This window comes from Episyrphus balteatus, chromosome 1, assembly GCF_945859705.1.
Source record: "Episyrphus balteatus chromosome 1, idEpiBalt1.1, whole genome shotgun sequence".
Taxonomy (NCBI): domain Eukaryota; kingdom Metazoa; phylum Arthropoda; class Insecta; order Diptera; family Syrphidae; genus Episyrphus; species Episyrphus balteatus.
Window position 1 is genome coordinate 169,555,645 of NC_079134.1, and position 20,698 is coordinate 169,576,342.

General features: G+C 28.6%; 1 protein-coding gene across 1 annotated transcript; it reads left to right on the forward strand.

Moving 5' to 3' along the window:
- Nucleotides 1-10,923: 10,923 nt before the first annotated feature.
- LOC129912256 (serine proteinase stubble) lies at nucleotides 10,924-19,220 on the forward strand. The gene is made up of 6 exons (XM_055990435.1): nucleotides 10,924-11,020; nucleotides 14,773-15,032; nucleotides 15,092-15,465; nucleotides 15,527-15,672; nucleotides 15,731-15,838; nucleotides 19,054-19,220. Exons 1-6 carry the CDS (start codon nucleotides 10,924-10,926, stop codon nucleotides 19,215-19,217), a joined length of 1,149 nt encoding a protein of 382 aa, XP_055846410.1. The 3' UTR covers nucleotides 19,218-19,220.
- Nucleotides 19,221-20,698: the final 1,478 nt, after the last annotated feature.

A 20,698-nucleotide genomic window follows, 5' to 3' on the forward strand; every position in this document is an offset into this window, starting at 1 on the left:
AAAAAAAATGTTATCCTAATTGTGATTATTATTATTATTATTTTCTATGTTTATTTTATTTTATAAAATCATTATTATTAAAGTCAAAAATTAAAATTAAGATTTTATTTATGTAAATATAAACAAAAGTTGATAATTTAACAAAAATAGTTGACTTTATTTTATTAAATCTTCTAGAGAAGGAAAAAAAAAATGCAATGATCCTAGATTTGCATAAACTCAAATTTAAATTAAAGACTGAAAATCTATTTAACTAACACATATAATACAGGGTGTCCCAAAATTAATGGATCAAACGAAATACGCTCATTGGGGAACTTAAGGGCTCTCAGAATTTGTTAACTTGTTCATCCCAAATCCTTACGGTTTTCAATTCAAAGCAATTATTGTGAAATTTCGAAAAATCCCTACTTTGCAACAGTATTTTGCTTCCTCCGCACACTATTGATTTTTTGTTTCTTAAAATTCATTTACAAAAACATTGCCAAATAATTAGGAACAATTAATTAATCAATTACATTTCGCTGCAAATTAACGAATAGTTTCAAGTTTTATAAAAAATCTAAATTTATAAAAAATACAAAAAAAATAGAAGCTTTTGTTCAAATAAAAATAAACAAATAACAGTTCGAGAAAATGTGTTTATTTTTGGTTGTTTTTTGTTCTGAAAAACCCTGTTTTGTTGAGTTCAAATTGTAATATTTTGCGATCTAACTACACTGAAAATAATAAATTTCGTAAAATTACGAAAATCGTTTCATACACTACATTTTCGTTGGCCCAACGAAACTTTCGTTGGCTCAACGAAAATATGTAATTTTTCGTAATATGAAAACCTTCATCAATTAATGAAAACGTTTCATACACTTTTTCTCCCTTTTTAGTGCCAAAAAATCCAATTCAATGAAAAGATTCATCAATTAACGAAAAATTTCATACTCATTTTAAAGAATAAAAATACGAAAATCCTTACTTTATCAAAGTTTTAATTAAGTAACGAAAAAATTCATTAACTTATGAAATTCAACATTAACTAACGAAAATCTTCATAAGCTTATGAAAATTCTTCATATACTAATGAAATATTACATTGGCTTATGAAAAATACATCAATTAACGAAAAAAATCGCGGCCTTACAAAAAAAAAAACATAAACTTGGGTGCATTTCTGTTTTAATGATTAAAAATTGAATCTTGCTTTATATAGTTCACATTAGGTTTTTGTTTAAAAATCCATGTAAGTTGAGCTGAATATAAAAAATATTTGCGTGTTGACAAGGTGTCTCACGATAAGTCGGACTCATCGGTTGACTTAAATGAGCTCAACCTTGTCGAAACGCCAATTTTTGGTTTGGACTGTAAATTAATAATTTAACAAGTCCAATAAATAAATACTTTAATCTACTAAAAAAAAAATAATTAATACAACGAAAAGTTTCGTTAGGAAACGAATATTTTTTCGTAATTTAACTAAAATATCCATAAAATTTACGAAAAAATTTGTTAGCTAACGAAAGTTCTTTCATAAATTAATCAAAAAATACATTGACTAACGAAAAATATCACCGTGGTTAATTAAATTTTACGTTAAACGATGAAAAATTTCGTAAAGTGATGTAAAAATTCATTAACTCTCGATCAAAAATTCATTAACGTATGAAAGCCATTTCGTTGAGCCAATTAAATTTTTCATTGGCTGAAAATTAATTAAATTTTCGTTGGCTCATCGAAAAATATTTTGGTAAATTAATTGTTCCTAATTACTTGGTAATGTTTTTGTAAAAGAATTTAAAATAAAACAAAAATCAATAATGGGCGCAGGAAGCAAATTACTGTTGTCGTTTCAAAATTTCACAATAATTGCATTAAATCGAAGGATTTGGGATGAATAAGTTACCAAATTTTGAGAGCCCTTAATTTCCCGATGAGCTTATTACATTACTTTTGGAACACCCTATATAAGTCATAACATTTAATTTGTGAGTTAAAAAAAATGTTTGAAGATTCTTGTCCTAAAGAATCGCTCATTTTTATTTCAAAATAAACCAATTTCAGGGCTTATTTTGCGCACCTAGTTGTTATCGTAATAAATTGTTAGAAATTTGTGGAATCTGTAAACGCCAATATTTTAAAATTGGTAAACATTAGTATATGTATAAAGTTTTTTATGTATCCAGGGTGTATGAAACGAAACTGTCCAAAGGATATATGCTGAAGGCCAACTAAAAGGCTCTCAGAATTTGATTACTTGCTAATCCCAAATCATTACAATTTTCAATTATGTACAGTTGTTGTAAAATTTCTTAAAATTGTTATTATATATATTTTATAGTATTTTGTTTTTTACTATTCTTTACTTAAACATTGGTTAATAAAAATAAAATGCACGGCTGGGTCGCACGAACTTGCTCTTAGGGTTCAAGTTGCAAGAATTTTTAAGACTTTTTATATAGACATTTTGTAAAAGTAATTTTTCAAAAAATCGTAATTTCAAAATCGTTAGAGCCGTTTAAAAAAAAAACGAGCCCACAACGCGTCTAAAACTTTGCAAAACGCGTTTAAAACGCGTCCAAAAGGCGTTCAAATCGCTTCCCAAATGCGTCCAAAACGCTTCTTAAACGTGTCCAAGACGCTTCCAAAATGTCCAAAACGCGATGAATTATTTAAGCATTCTCCTTTTTTCATTAATTAAAACTAACAATACTTTTTGTCGCAGCAACTTTTTGTTACATTTGGTTGACTTTAAGACATTTTAGATAAGCCTAATCAAAACATTTTCTATACCTAGACTTAATTTTTGAATACCAGTTTAATTTTTTACCTTACTTTTTTTCTCCAGTTATATTATTTATGTGTCTTTCATTTCACGAAAACAATAATAAACAAAACAAGAAGTAGTTAACCCAGGTACTCCTACCTGATAATTTGCAAAAATTAAACCATACCAATGCCCTGAATATTTTTTTTATTTTCCCAATAGGACAATTGTGTCAACCTCACAACCGTGCGAATTTGGCTATGCACTGTGCAGTAAAATTTATTATGCAATTCATTGTTTGCACGAATCATTATATCTATGAAATTGCATCAAAATAAGAAAACAAACAAAAGTTACCACCAACCATAAGGCAGAGCTAATTCTGTGTGCACCAAAAAATCTCCTTACCAATTAATTCAATTTCTCACAAAAAAAAAAAAAATCCATACAAAGATCAAGTAAACAACACCAACATGCCACGACCGGGTCTTCCCATAACAGAGCCCGCCAAGGTAAATATCCATAAGCAAAAAAGCAAGGCAATATAAAAAGAACAGAACAAGCAAGTACAACAAAATGTAGATAGCTGTGTTATTTTTCTTTCGGTTAACTTAACCAAGTAGCATCAACTTCAACATAAAACAACATCACGACCTTATGGTCGTTCGTTGATGGTCTTACAACACCTATTTTCTACTCAATCGAATTTATATACCGTAAGCTAGGCGGCCTAGAGAAAATAGAATACTTCTTCTTCGACTTCTTCGAGTTTTGTGCCAAAGACAATCTCTTTAGATTTAAGTTGTATTACAGAATCTATACGAGAAGATGTTACATCTACCAGTCGCGTGGCAATTACATGGTCAGCTTCTTAGATGCATCGGGCTAGTTAGTTAGTTATTGACGACATCTTTATATCTACTCCAACAGCCTCATTAGCAGGTGCAACAAAGTTCTCTCTTCGTCATATATTTCAAATAAACCAAAATGAAGTTGAAATGACTCAGGGTTGTATTTGTTGAGTTTGATGGCCTTTATGACGACATTTTCAGATTTTAATATATGCGCGGAAAAATATATTTTATTACAATATTCATATCCGAACAACACAACACAAGGTTTATAGATGAAATAATGTAAATTAGGGCGGTATTATAGCCAAAAAGTTGAAAATAAGCAATTTAGTTACAAAACACACTTAGGAGCAAAAAAACGGAATCAAGTAAAAATAAAATAATGTTTCTTAAAGTCTCATGGTCTCATCTAAAAGATTGAATTTTTTACTTTGAATTGTTGGTAAAAACATAAAAATGCGTACCATAGTATCATCGCTATCTGTCAATAAATTGCACTTCATTTTTTTTAATGTTAAATTTTCTTGATACTCTCTGTTTTAATTTCAGTTTTTTTTTTTACTTACATACTTCTTTTATGTTGATTGGATCTTTATAAAGTGAACCGGTTTTTAAGTTCCTAGCATTGATTTAAAGCTTTTTAGGTACACGGTGTAACACTCAAAATATACGCGAGTGGAGACCTATCACGTTTTGTAAAGCTAGTGGCACTGATTACGAAACGGTATTTAAAAAGTCCCTAACACCCCCAAAATCTGGAGTCAAATCTAGCTTCGTCAAATTTCTACCCATTTTCGGTTTTTTAACAGTTTCTGATAGGAGATAAATATACCTTTTCAACAATGTATAAAACATGTAACTCGGTTAAACCACCTAGAATTTATAAGCTGTCAAAGTTCAAAAATTCCATTTTTTTTTCGTCATTTACCCAACTTCGACATCAAATTAAAGTATATATTTTCACAACAATATGCTGTTTTAAAAATATATTCGAAAATAATATTTATTTCCAAATAAAATGAGGTAATTTTTATGAAAATCAGTTAAAAATTGACGTAGAAAAAATTTACGATTTCAACCCAGATACAGAAATTCGAACTTTTAGGTATAGAATAAAAATGTTGTTTTGGCACTTAATAGGATAACTTGGGCGCCAGGATTTGATAACGGGATTTTATAGAGGAGTTCAATACAAACATTTTTTTCTTTGGGAGGGGGGTCTATCTCCCCCCGTTTAGGTGGGAGGGGCAGTTTTCTAAAAAAAAAATATCAAAATAAAAAAAAAATATTAAAAAACAACGGCAACACTTACTGTAATAAATGATACCATTTCCGAAAGGCAAAATTATACATTTAATCCTAATTTTTAAATCAATATATTGTAGCCGATAGTTTTTGAAAGTTAAAAATAGGCGAAAAAATTTGTTTTAAAACTCATTTTATACTATTTTTGTCCAGACTGTGAATTTTAATAAAAAAATTACTCACACAAAAAACTGCCTTAATTGATTTTTTACAAACAGTAAAAACTATTATGTTTCTATGTCTTCTAGTTTTTGAGAAAATTGAAAAATAAAAACAAATAAAAACAAAAAATATTTTGAAAAACGAAAATCTGATAAAATAATCTTTCAATTATTATTTAATCCAGTCAAATAAGGGTTTAACCTCGGAATGAATGTTAGTAGACATTTTTTTTGCTCAATATCTTCCTTTTGCCATTCTATAACATAACTCAAAAGTCTAGAAAAATCTCATGTCCGCTTGTCGCGATTTCAAGGTCAAATCGCGAAATGGAGATTTTCAAAATTAGCAAAAATAGGCTATGGTATTATATACACATATGATACATGATTTCAAGGTATTTTTTAATGCTGATTCCAAAAAATCTAAAATCAAGACAATCTGACGTCTCTGGAAAAAGTTATACCTGTTTTTCATCTTTCAACCCATATTATTATAACAGTTGCTAACTTACTACCGAAAAACCCTTAAAAGTAATGGTAGCGGAATCATATTTTGCATGAGGGTTTTCATATCCATTATCATTAAGAATCAAAACAATGCAATGCAAAAAAACATTTATATCTATGACAAAATGGTATTTTTTGAGAAAAGGGGAAATTTTGGGATGTGCACTAAAAAACATCCTGGTACAATCTTGGAATTAGTGCTATTAGGCTAATTTTTTTGTTTCTATCTTTGTTTGGATATTCTATAACTTATGTCAAAAATCTAAAAAAATCTCATGACCGCAAGTTCTTATTTTCCAGGTTAAACTAAGTTAGGTGCAGATTTAAAAAAAATAATAAGAAAATTTTAGATTCTTATATGTATACCAACATAACCCATATCATTTCAAGGTATTTTTTAACGCTGATTCCAACAAAACCCACAAACAAATCAATATGACCATCCCTGAAAAGTAATGTACCTTATTCATGTTGATCTGACACAAATATCTGAAGAGTAGTTTTTCAATTTTTTCAAATCTGCACCTTATCTTCAAACCAAGAAAATTAGGACTTGCGGACATGAGATTTTTTTAGATTTTTGAGGGTAGTTAAAGAATATCCAAACAAAGATTAAAATGAAAGAATTAGCCTATTAGCACTTATTCCTAAGATGAACAAGAATCTTCTTTAGTGCATATCCTAAAATTTGCCCCTCCATCAAAAAATACCATTATTTCGTAGGTATATATATTTTTTGTAGTGGATTGTTTTGATTTTTAATAATGATGGATTCTAAAATCTTCATGCAAAATTTGGTTCATTTACCATAACTTTTAAGGGTTTTTCGGCAGTAAGTTTGCAACTGTTATAATAATATGAGTTGACAGATGAAAAACAGGTATAACTTTTTCCAGAGACGTCAGATTGTCTTGATTTTAGATTTTTTGGAATCAGAATTAAAAAATACCTTGAAATCATGTATCATATGTGTATATAATACCATAGCCTATTTTTGCTAATTTTGAAAATCTCCATTTCGCGATTTGACCTTGAAATCGCGACAAGCGGACATGAGATTTTTCTAGACTTTTGAGATATGTTATAGAATGGTAAAAGGAAGATATTGAGCAAAAAAAATTTCTACTAACATTCATTCCGAGATTTACCCCTTTTTTCTCCTTATTTTACTGTATTAATTATAGTTTTTACAGAACGAAAAGTTTGATTCCTTTTTTTTTGTCCTAAGTGTAGTTAAAAATGACTATTAAAAAAACTGGCTCAAAAACTGGAAAAGAATCGATCATGTAGTTGCCAAAAGTTTCAAGAGGGTTACTCAAAATTAATGAAAAAATTGTATTTAAAAATTAGTTTTCGCACAATGAGATCACCAAGGAAGGGTTATCCGGGAATAAGAGGTCGGATTGATTGCTCCTCAATGACATTTGCTTTGAACATTTTCGAGCAGTATACAGTATAGCTTTCTACGAAAAAAAAAAAAAAAAATAGGGAAAATTATAATTAAATAAATACGCATAGGAATTTCACCAGTAATGTAAAAAATATATAAAATCTGTTTTTTTTTTACTTTATGAAACACCATTTTTTAAAGTTTTGATAACAAAACAATGTATTCCATCTAATTTCTTGTATGTAAAGGAATTTTTAGAAAAAAATATTTAAAATCGTTAAAACCGTTTTTTTTATAATAAATTTTGTATATGTAGGTAACTGGGTTGGGGTCGAAATTCTGTATTTTGCAAAATTCTGTTTAAAATACTGTTTGCCAAAATACTGTATGTAAAAATTCTGTATGTGCAAAATGCTGTACGAACAAAATTCTGAAAGTCAAAATTCTGTATAGCAAAATTCTGGTTGGTGCGCGCGCACTTTTTTACATTATCAAAACGATATTTTTTACAGCATTTTTGAATTGAAAATACAGTATTTTGCCGTACAGAATTTTACAAAACAGAATTTTTCAAGTCAGTATTTTGTTCATACAGTATTTTGACGTACAGAATTTTGTATTTACAGTATAATTACGTACAGAATTATGGTCTTACAGTATTTTGACCCCACAGAATTTTGTCGTTCAGAATTTTGACAAGCAAAATTATGACCCGCTCCCGTAGGTAACTATATAAAAATTTTATAACATTAAAAAAAAAAGTTGGTGTGCTATTTTTAAGAAATATTTAATTAACCACTTCTAGCCCCATGTGACATTTCTGTAACAAAACGAAAAAAATAGCACAAAAGCTGTACAAACTATATTTTTCTTATTTTGAAGCTTCTAACATAATTTTTAAGTATTGCTTTATCGCAATATTTCTAAAAAATGGCACCAATAGTTTTTAATTGGCAGTTAATGTTGAAAGTTGGGCTTTTTTTGAAAATAAGCAAATTTGTGTAAAAACTACGAAATTCAGAAAAAATAGTTTTTCTGGATAAAAGAACTGGGTTTCATTTTTGGATTTTAGGAAAGTGCCTAAAAATAAATATCAGATAGTTTTTTGTTTGAATTTTTGCATTTTTATTAAATTTACGATCTTGGGTTACAAGGGGTTAAGAATCTAAAACGAATTTTCAAAATCTTTCAAAAAATTGATTTTCCAAAAAGAAATTTTGAAATATTTTCTAAACAACCAAAAATGTGCTTTTGAAAATGTACTAAAATTTTAACATTACGACTACTTTAACGCTTTTGCATAAAAAAATTTCGTTTGAAATCGGGTTAGTCATGTGCGAGATATTTAGAGACCAAAAAATGTGTTCATGGCAGGTACTGAGGTACCGTTAATAACGGCTCAAAAAAGTTGAGTCTTTTTTTTTAAAGGCTATGAGAACAGCAGTGGCGTAAGCCATGAAATTCAATTTAGAGCTACGAGAGATTTAAGAAACAGGGCTTTTTAAAAAAAAACACTTTTTTGAGTGCCATCTAGTTTTGAGTGCAGCTAGCTGCATTAATCTATTTTTGTATTAAAAGCCGTATTTTATTGGTACTCAGTATTTTATTTGTAAACATTTTATACTATAAAAATCAAAAACAGATTACTTTTATTTATTTTTTATAATCCTATATTGTTTAAGGGTCAAAAATGTATAAGTCTATAAAAAACAAATTTCTCTGTAAACCAACAAATAAAAATTTTTTGTTTATCCTTAGCAATCATTTGTTGTTGTTTATACAGTGTAAAATTTTACTGAGCTAAGTACTGAGTTACCAATAAAACACGCATAAAGATATATCGAAAGACCCATTTTTATGAAAAACTCATTTTTGAAAAAAAAAAAAGTGAATTAGGTACGCTACTATTGTTCTCATAGCCTCATTTGTAAAATTACACACCAAAATTTTAATTAAAATCGTTAGAGACGTTTTTGACTTATATTTCCGTTATATGGCAGGTACCGTTAGTACCTAAAAAATAAATTTCAATTTCCTTTCTAGGGAACCATCCAAAACTATGAACTATCAAGTTTGAAGGAAATCAGTTTACTAGTTAAGGCTGCAGCTCGAGGTATACAGGGTGTCCCACATTCACCGCCAAAAATGAAAACCATGTAGGTATTCCTTAGGTCATTTTAAGTCGAAAAATTTAGTAGGTAATTTTCTCGTTTTCATACCGTTTTCGAGTTATGACGGTTTTTATGATTTTTGCTCTCTTTTTCCTTAACTGGATTTATCTTCGCAGAACTATATGTGATTCGAAATAATTTTTTTACAAACAATAAAGAATTTATTACAGTTTTAGTTTGTCCCAAAACTTTTTTTCTGCGAACAACAGTTTCTCCCAATTTCCTTTTTTTTTATCATTTTTTTTTTATATATAATTTTATTCAAAAAAACTTATTATCGCTTATTTTATTAAAGCCCAGTATAAGTTTTTTTTTTTTCATAAAAAAGACTATTAAAAGTAATTTTTAAAAAATAAACAAACTGAGTGAATTAAAAAAAAAAATTATTATTAAATACAAAATTAATTAAAATAAATTAAAAACTTTTGTTTGCTATCGAAGTTAAGCAAACTTGCTGTTTGCTTTTGGTTATTACCAGAACCTAGGGTGTTATCCGTGCTTAATTACCATTAAAGAAAGAAAATATTCACGAAAAATGATAAATTTATGTTGAAAGACTAGACTATTATTATTTTTTAAGCCAACATTGTTCTTTACTCTTTTAAATATTGTCAACCACCTGCTGTCGATTTTCCAACAGATATTTCATAACTTTTTTAACTATTTAGCACCAAATTGTTCCGGTTCGTTAACTATTGGTGTTGATTTGTAAAGATTGCTTACAAATTGAAATTAAAAAAAAAAAAATTGCATGACAAATCCAACCCTGGTTAACTGCACGGATGCTGAAGGCTAAATCTAAACTCTATGCGATGGTTGCTGTTGTGTTGTTGACTTTGAGAAAAATATCTTTTCTACCAGTTTGATTCTGCCATCCAAACCGATCACATCATAATCTTTTCGAGTCGTCAATTTCAACAAGAAGTAACGAGTGCGCGCGCGAAATAAAAAGTGGCAAAAGAGACGTGATCAGGCGGAGTGTTGCACTTTTAAACAAGAAGAAATTTTTCTACAACTTCTATAAAACCACCATCAACTAGTACCATCATCATCTTCACCACCCATCTCTTGTGGCTTTTGTGACAACATAAAACGTGTACACTCTGTTCTGCCATGGCAGTGGAAAGTAGATTGCTTCTTCAAGCGGAAAACTGTTAAGCTATTCAATTTTTTTGAAAAAAATTAGACTTTTAGTTTGAGAGCGAAATTCAAAGTCGTAGTCAAAGTCGATGGTATTCATATTTTTTGTATAGTTGGTATTGGTTTTTTTTTTTTATTTTTTTTGTTACTATCTTTTGAGCCGAAAGCTATATACACGGGGAAGTTTGATTTGTCTAAATTGTGTTATTAAAGTCAGAATAGATGATGAAGCACAACAGCAACATCATCAACAACAACATCACCATCACCATTACCATCGCCATCTCCGCCATTCAGCAGCAGCAAGCAGCAACCTAATTTGTTATAAGGAAGAGTGAAATAAAAATAAAGATTAATTCGCCGCAGACCTAGTGCCCTAGAAATGTGAGCTCCTCTCTGATGGCTGGTTGGTAATAGTAGCAAAGCGTGCGTTCCGATAACGATTCTTGTTGAATTATTATTTCTTTTTTTTTTAGTGTTTTTTTGTGAAATTTGTATATTTTTGAAAGGTCTTTTGTCGGGGAAAAGAAGAGATATCGGTTTATTGTTTTTGTTAAGTTAATTCTCTTTTGAAGCTATAAAAGTGTTAGATATTGTATCTTATAAAAAATAATGTATTGTTAGACTAACATGAACGATGCTGTCATGGAAATTTCATCAATCAAATGTTACTTTTGTGTTCCTTGAGATTCTTTTGCTACTGCATCTGATTCAACATCATTCAGCTGACGGAGGTTTGTGATAAATTTTACATAGTTTTTAATTAGTTTTATATTCTCTCTTCTTAAATATGCTTCTAACTTTGTGTTGTTTTAAGTTTTTATTTTTGTATTGATTGATGGTGTTTTCGTTAATGGAATGTTAGATGCTGCGAAAGTATTTTAAATTCTTTACAATGAAGGAAAGAAATGGAATTCGTTTTTGATCATTTTTTGTTAAATAAAACAAAGGGATACTTCATACTAATACATACCTATTGCATTCAAATTAGTTCAAAACCTTATGAAATTGTTTTGTTTGTCTGTTTTGCCCAAAACAATTTGATTGTCTTTTGAGAACTTTATCCTGTACAAAGGAAAAAAAAAGTTTGTGCATTATAAAATAATTATTCAATGTTTTGTGATTAATATTGTTACAATCTTCCTGTAAACTAAGCGAATTAAGGCCTTCAACGATTTAAAAAAAAAATTGGACTTTTGGTTTATAGAAATGTTATGTATTGAAATTTATTTTTATTGAACATTTTGATTTTATATTATTCAAAGTTGATTGTATAACATAAAATTTTGTAATAAGAACTCATAAGAATTTTTTTAAGGAATCCAAAATAAAAAAAATTCTCATATTGAAAAAAAAATGAGTCAAACACAAACTTGAATTAAAAATTCTAAAGATAATAGTGGATCGTGTAGGTCTGCAAGTTAAGGTTTTTGGGCTGTACATTAACATAAGGTACAGTTAAAATTACTTTATCTCTCAAAACAATAAATCAATCATATTGTTTTGACTTAGATGTTGATTAATTCTGAAACATACTTATTGTTCTTTAAAAATCTCAAAAAAATATTTTTTCTTACAACAGTTATTTAGTGTAAGGCTCCTAAAATAGTAGGTTTTTTTTATAGTTAAATCCAATTAGTTTTGTGAACTAATAAAACTTGTTAAGAAAAAATTTATCACCAGCGAAAAGATTGTGATGACTTAGAAAATGATTAAAATGCACGACTGGGTCGCAAGTATTTTCTTTTATGGTAAAAGTTACTTTGAAAACTAAAGCTTTTGATAGTTTTATTGTTTTAAAATTTACAAAAATAAGTGGGTACATTTTTAATTGGTTTAAACATCAAAACGAATTACGCCATTTGATTTATTAAAGCATAAATTTATTTGTTTTTTAAATTGTTGTAGCAGGTCTTCTAATAAAATAATTTTTTTGTGTATAAAAATATAAGAAAAATTAGAAACAAAATTTGAAAAACAAATTATTAAGCTGTTTGGTTTTTTTATTTTTTTTAGTCCTAAATTGAAAATTTTGAAAATTTTTCTTAATTTTTAAATTCAAATCATTAAAACGTTTCTTTCGTTGATCATTTAAATGGTTTACGAGAAAGTCAGAAATCAAGAAAATTGTCTGAAACTTTTTGTTGAATTTCAAAAGTAGGACCTTATGCCACAGTACATTTTTACTTGCGATATAGGTACTAATATCAAGTTATGCATTCGTACAAAAAAAAAAGTTGAGATAACATTTTTCCATGACATTACGATGGTAGACAATGCCAAAAAAGTGGGTCCCGGAAGTCCGTCAGTCTGTCAGTCTGTCTGTCTGTCTGTATAAGGAACTAGAGCCTAAACGGATGGACCGATTGATGTCAAACCTGGTATGCAGCGTTATTTGGCGACTCTCCAGAGGGGTTTTTGGAATTAATTTTTTTGGACCAAAAATAACGGTACTTGTCATATACCGATTTTAGTAAAATTGAAATATCTCAAAAACGGCTCTAACGATTTTGTTTAAAAAATTCAAGTGTTAGTTTAAAGTTAAGGTCTATCTTCTAATAAAAAATTTTTTTTTGAAAATCATTATTAACGGTACCTGCCATAGAACATAGTTTTTTAAAAAACGGCTCTAACGATTTTGAAAAAAAATTTTCTAAAAATGCATGTTAATATATCAATCAAAACTACATACTTGTTTTGGAGGGCAATTTAATTTCAGATTTTATTTTATTTTTTTTTTTAAACGAATTTTATTTTTGTTCCAAATTTCTATATAAAAAGTCTTAAGAATTTAAGCAACTTTAACTCTAAGAGCAAGTTCGTGCGACCCCAGTCGTGCATTTTATTTTTATCAAAATCATTTGAGCTGATTAAAAAACAAGCAAACATCGTTTTAGTGATTTTGGCTGAGCTCGTCACTTTTTCGCCTTCTCCATCATTGTAATGTCATGTATCATTGATGTTTAAGTGTTCGTTTTTTTTTACGAATCCTAAGCTTGTCCTAAAGTACCCGTTCAAGTTTCAAAAATTGTTTAAAATATTTACTTAGAAATTTTGTAAATGTACTTTACACATGTGCATTATGTAGGTGCAGTGAAAAAAAGAATTTTAAAAACATAAAATTCGGTTTTCAGGGAACAAAAAACAACACCTTAAATGAAATGTATGTAGGTTCAATAAGAATGATTCATATCATATTGAAGAAAGTAATTAGTTTAATTTCAAAACTTTTACAAACGATTTAAAAAAAAATCATTTTTTATGATAAAAAACACTTAACAAAAGTATCCTGTTTTCGAAAATTTGATTTTTGAAAAAAAAACATAAATATTTATTTAAAATCCAAAAATATTATAATATAAACTTTATAAATATTTTTGTAATAAAAAAATCGCTGAAATTAAGTTGGTCGTCCAGCATATTTTTTTTACCTCTACTTTTGGGACCTAATAGCAATTAGAAAGAAAAAACTTTAAAAGTGCACAAAAAAAACAAAATAAAAAACAACAATAATCTTAACATTTTATTAAAGTGCTATTGAAGAAGGTACTCAAAACGATTTGTGGTTGTTCTTAATTACCTTATGATCGGATAAGAATTAAAAATATGTAGCAGTGAACTTCTTCAACAATTCATTTGCACAGTACATTTTTCTTTGTTTTCTTTGATGTTCTTCAAAACTGGGAATAATTTCCGTTCCAAATTGATCCGAATCGTTAGTAAAATAAATAAATAAACTATCTATTTCTTGCAAGTTAAATTTTTTTTTGTTTTTGGTCAACCAAGAATCCAAAATACAACAACTCTACAGATTTGTTGTTCAAATACAAAAATAATTTTAAATACTGAGGTAACGATTTAATTCCGGTCAATCACATTTCAAGGCCTTAAGTGGAGCCAAAAAAAATGCATTGTTACTATCTTTTATATAATAATGTAAAAATATAGTAGCAACAACTTTTCGTGACTTCCATTCGTGAAATTCGCTTTCCATTAAACAAAGATATCCTATATTTCATATCTAAACTTTGGTCTCTAAGGTTGATATGCCAAACAAATGAATTTAATGGTCCACACAGGTAACTTACCAATGAGTTTCCAAAATGCTTGATCCAGCAGTAACATTTTATCATAATAAGACTAAAAACTCTGAGGATTTATTAAAATTGCATGCAAATATATAAATAATTCTATTCTAGTTCTCACTGTAGATTTGTTCCTCAAGATTAGAGATGTTGACTTCGTTTAAAGAAATAACATTTTTACAGACATTTCTGGTAGACAAAAGTCTACCAATTGACATTTATATTTTTTGGCCTTTAAAGTCAGTCACGACTCACGACACGACTTAAATTGTATCATGGAAACCTTGTAATAATGAAACTGAAAATTCAGTAGCTAGGCTTTTAAAAAACCAGGCCAAACTTGATCTTAAGTTATACAATATTCTTTTCCACAAACATTTTCAATTTTCATTTCATTTAAGGAATCCTTAACAGTATTCTGGGTGTTCCATCGGAGTGTTTCCATCAAAATGGAGTATGGCCATGCAAGTTGTCATTTTCCTGTTGGATTCAAGGTGGTAAGCATGCCAAAGGATGTGGCAACAACAAGTGGTTATTTTCTTGCTGCATATCTGAAAATGAAGTAACTCCGGCAAACTTCGGATTCAACCTCATGAAAATGAACGATCTCTCAAAAAGAGTTATGCTGAAACGCAGAGATGACAATGAATTGTTTCCAATGGTAACACAAAACAAAAACTCATGAAAATATTATAATGTTTGACTTTCCTTTTCACACAGGTTGAATGCGGTTTACCTAGAACTTTTCAAAATACCCTTCAAAAACGAATCATCGGCGGACGTCCATCAAGGTTCGCTGAATACCCTTGGCAAGCTCACATACGCATCGCTGAATTCCAATGCGGTGGCGTTTTAGTTTCTACAAATATGATTGCAACTGCTGCACATTGCATTCAACAGGCCCGGTTGCAAGATATATCGGTGTTTCTGGGCGAATTGGATACACAAAATTCAGGAACAATATTGGAACCGATTCCGGTGGAGAAACATAGAGTTATACAAAAGATCATACATCCGAGATTTAAATTTCGAATGACACAACCAGATCGATATGATTTGGCTTTGCTGAAACTTGCAAAACCAACTGGTTATAGGTAAGTATTTTTTTGCACCCCCTGCAAGTAAAAAAATATTTATTCTAAATTCTATTTTAAGTGATCATATTTTACCAATTTGTCTCCCGATTGCTCCGATTAATCTGACAGGGAGGAAAGGAATCATCGCTGGATGGGGAAAAACCGAAGCCAATATGGGTTATTCGGGCACAAATATCCTCCAAGTTGCATCAGTACCTATTATTGGTAAGTTGTAAATTAATTTTCATAAAATTAAATTATAAAATCGATTATTACATTTAAGATCCACTGGACTGTGTTCGATGGCATGAAATCAAGAAAATCAGTGTTGAATTGTTTGGTGAAATGTTTTGTGCGGGGCACTCTGATGGCCATCAAGATGCTTGTTTAGGTAAGTTCATATCGAAATATGAATATTTGTTTATTATCTTTACCATTTCCGACTTTGTGTCAATGTATAAATACTAAAATGTATGAATGCGTGTGTGTGTATTCAAGAATACTTAAAATAAAGTTTGCTTCTCAGCTCTTTTGTTTAAAAAAGTATTCAGAATGCGTTAGTGTTTTTCCTTAAAAATACTGGTGCAGTTCTAATTTTTTTTGGATTAATAACGTACAATTTGCATTGCTTTAAACTCTCGCAAAGTCAAACCCTCATTATAAGGTCCATGGATGTTAATAAATTGTATTTGCAATATTTATCCATCTGTAGGTTTGCGTCTATTTCTCATGACACTTTGGCTGGCGTGAATTTACGTTCGTTTAAAAAAAAAAAAACATTTGTCTTTAACCAAATAATTGTTTCTATTTTTTTCCTGACGAAAAGGATAACTTTTGGAATGAGCACACAAAAATTCTTTCGGAAAGAATTGTTCAATTTAATTTCTGTTTTCGAAAAAAATCAGGGTTGGCGGTTTAAAAAAAAATAGAAACAGGACTTAACTACTTTGAACTTTTCCTGTAAAAGTACTCTTAAACCAATATCAAAACCGTTTAGTAAATTCAACACTTAATGTTGATGTCAAGGAATGAAGAATATAAAAAAAATGAAAATTTAATAAGTTAGTATTATTACATATTGTTATTAACTAATTATTTATTATTCGATGTCTGAAACTTTAATAGTAAACCAAATTTTGGCTGTAATTCTCGTGTCAGTAGACAAGCAATTCATATTCAAGTGAACAAATTTGTGCCAAAAATGACATATCTTCATGCATAAAGCTCACTTCGGACACAACAAAAAAAAAACTAATTCTACACCGAAAAAAAAACCAATATCAATTTAACATTTTTTAAATATCAGCCAAAAATGCTCTATAAAATGTGTTTTATGATATTTAAAATGTTAAAACAACATTTTTATTATCAGGATGATATTTAAATGTCACATTTTGGAAATTTTTTTTGATATTTTATTATCATTTTTTCATATCAATTTCTCATTCCAAATTATTGAAAAATATTAAATAAAAAATTCTTAGTGTGTACTTATTTAAAGGCGCTTTGTGTTTTTTCGAAGTAAAATGTATGATTTACTGAGAAAATTTGATCGGCACTAAGATTTTACTTCACATAGTTTGGGAGAAAATAACAAAACAATTATATCACCTATAATAGAAAAAATAATATCACCATTATTTTGTAAAGAATATTCCCTTTCAGTAATGTTTTGAAAAAAGAAAGAAAATTCTTAAAATAATAAAAATAATAAAAATGAAAAGGAAAGAAATAGGTTTCATTATTATAAACTAAAACGTAAAATCTAGTCAACATTGATATTTTAATTGTCAAAATGAAATTTTCACTATCCACTTAAACTTAAAAAAATGTCAAAATGATATTTTAATTGTCAAAGTGAAATGTTCACTATCCCACCTGAAATTAAAAAATGTCAAAATGATATGATAAAATATCAAAATTGATATTTTAATTGTTGGACGACTTTTGTCACTGAAAAATGTTAATTTGATAGCTGTTATTATCAAATTTTTTTTCGGTGTAACGTCCATGTGCTTTAAGAAACATTACCTACTACATTCACTAAATTTGGAGTTGAGGTCACAAATCTGTCTGGTCCAAAATCTAGCTTCTTAAATCCTGCACATCTAAAATTCTGAATTTCAAAATTTTGTCTACAGAAATTCTGTAACAGAGTTTTGAGGTCCAGAAAAAGACAGCTGGTCAAAATTTTGACTTCAGAATTCTGGTTTTCAATATTCTGTCAGCATTTATTTGGAAAAAAAAAATTCTGCTTATAAAAATCAAAAATATATTAATGTAACTTGAACATTCCGAACTGTCGAAAATATTTTTTCAAAATTCATTGACTGACTTTCTAACTACTCACATCGATATAAGGCCGTTGCCAACTGATTTAAATCTATGCTGTGTGATACAAAATAGGTATTACTCTTTTCTCACTAAATTTTTTAAATATTAAATTGTATTTAATAAATTAATAAGTTTTTAATTATTTTTCAAAAACGTTTAACATTAAAAATCTTTTCGTAATTGATTTTTAAATTCATTAATTTATCAAAAAAGGAGTATTTAGAAAAAATTACCAAGTTAGTAAAAAATCAAATAAGTAGCAAATTTTGCAAATCTTCCTTAAATAAGTGAGAAGATGTTTTTACAAAAAATTCAGCAAAAAATTGCAAAATTGCTTGGAAAATTTTTTAAAAGGGCGAGTTCTTAAAATTTAACCTTTTTTAACTTTTTGCAGAAAGCTGAATTTTTAAAAAATGTTGACCCTGGCAAAATTTTGACCCAAAAAAAAATCACAATTATAGAATTTGAAAATAGAATTTTAATGTTTTTAGAATTTTGAAATCCAGAGTTCTGAGCTTATAAAATTTAAGAATGCAGAAAATTGTGAAGTACAGTATTATGTTCATACAGAATTTTTGATTCATATACACAGAATTTTCATCATTCAGAATTTTGGACTAGTTCCAAACAAATGTATTTAATGGGGCTATATTTTAACGAGTTCTTCTATATCTGTCCCATAATATCATATATGGAAATTAGTTGTAATACTAATTTCGTTAAAAATGAACTATAGTTATATAAAGCTATGGTTGTCTTTAAAGTACTATATGAAAAACACCTGTAAAATATTTCAAAAAAACTTCCCAAAATTTAATTACCAAAATCCCGAACGATCTAATTTCGTTTCACTGTTGACTATTTTTATTGATTGCTGATGAATTCTGTACCTAAGACTTATTTTAGAGTAGTTCCTTTCTTTTCTCTATCCTTTGTGTATCCTGATTGAAAAAAGTTGTTCCTTCATACTACGCTCTTAATTGAATTATAATTTTATCCTTAAAATGCGAAAATCGCATTGGGACATCTAAGTGCACTAAATTGAGAAAATCGTGATAAAATTTTTAAGGAACTCCACGAAAAAAATAAAAAAAAAACAAACCCAGTTTTTTTTTATAGATTTTACTCAAAATAGAAAAGTATATCAAACCACTTTTTCTTCAAAACGAATGAATACTCACCCTATTAAATATTTTACTGCATATCTTTAGGAAATTGAACTAATTTTTGAATTTCTATTATCAGTTCTAATAAAACATTGCATATTTTCAGGCGATTCTGGTGGTCCATTAATAATAAAAGATCATGGTCGTTATACATTGGTTGGCATTACAAGTGCCGGCTTCGGTTGTGGTGTTGATCATCAGCCTGGTATTTATCACAACATACAAAAAACGAGCAAATGGATACAAGAAGTTATACTAAGGAATTCATGAAAACACCAAAATGTATGGAATTATATATTAATTTTTTTAAATTTATTATAATGTCGTGATATGAAATAGAATTATATTTTTAAGAAATCAAAAAACACAATTTAATTGTTAATTTATTTTAAATTAAATATTAAGTTATTTTATAAGACTTTTTTGAATTAAAGAATATTTATAAAATCCATCAGTAAAAAATTTTCTTTTAAAGTGAATTATTTTGGACATTTTAACCAGGCAAAAAATATTGAAAGTCCATTTCTTTAAATCTCACTTTCATATTTGGTTAAGTTTTACCCCATAATTATAATCCAATAAATTTTTTTATAAGACTTTTCATAATCACCAGTTGTAACTTATCAATTTTCATTCATTTAAATGTGTGAAGCCATCATTAAAGTTTTACTGCTGTTAGTTATTATTACAGCGCATAAAAGCAATAAAAGAAAACATTTGTTGCACAAAAATTTGCAACAAGCACAGGCTAGCACGCAAACGGAGCAATCAATTTTATTATTTTTTCTTTTTGTATCAGTTTCCTTCGTTCATCTTTGCAGCAATAATATACCAGCACCAATGACACTGTCCAACAACGCTCTGCCAATGCCGAACTACAACCAGCAAACTTCCACTTCCAATATTTTTGTATCAAGATTTTGAATAGAAATACAAAAAATAAAAAAGCTTTCACTTTCACTTTTATTTTTCAAAGAAAATTGTAGTGGAACTAAAAGATATTAATGTGTTGGTAAGCTTGAATTTTTTGAAGACGATAAATCCACTGTAACTTCGAATGACAAACAGTCTTGCCCTCAAAAATAAATTATAACCTCTTGTGCACGCTGCTTGCGCTTATTTCTTGTAGACAAGTTTGAGTGTGGTGACAAACACGATGTCATTACGTAAAATCTTCAGTTTTCTTCCATCATCTTTTTTCTTGTTATTTTTCTTTCTTTCTTCTCGTACGCGGGGGAGGTCTTCTTACAAAAATTAAACAAACAACTTTTGAAAATACACACCTGCTGACTAATAAGGCAGGTAATGACATCTGATATTTAATTCACACAACAACAACTTGAGTGTTGAGAAATGAACCTAAAAGTGTGATTTTGTCTTTGCGTCGATGCGTTGTATTTTGGCTTCCGTAATCGGTGAACTATTGGAATTGTGAATTTGACCAGGTTTTTATGCAATCGATTATGTGTGTTTGCTTTTTAGCCGGCTGCTGCTGATAGTTTGTTTTTGTAATTTTAAATGTAATTTGTTTGCCAACAAAAACACTTTTTATGATGATTCATTTTTGATTCAATGCCAAGTGATCATAAATGGGTCATTTCCTTACTAAGTATGTGATGAGTGGCGCGACATTATGAATGCAGCAATAAGTGTTTTTTTGACATATTCGGTAAAGTTGGTGAAGACATTGAGTAATTGATGGTTAATAGTTTTTAGTAATTGATGTATATAGATTAGGTTTGGGTTTTTTT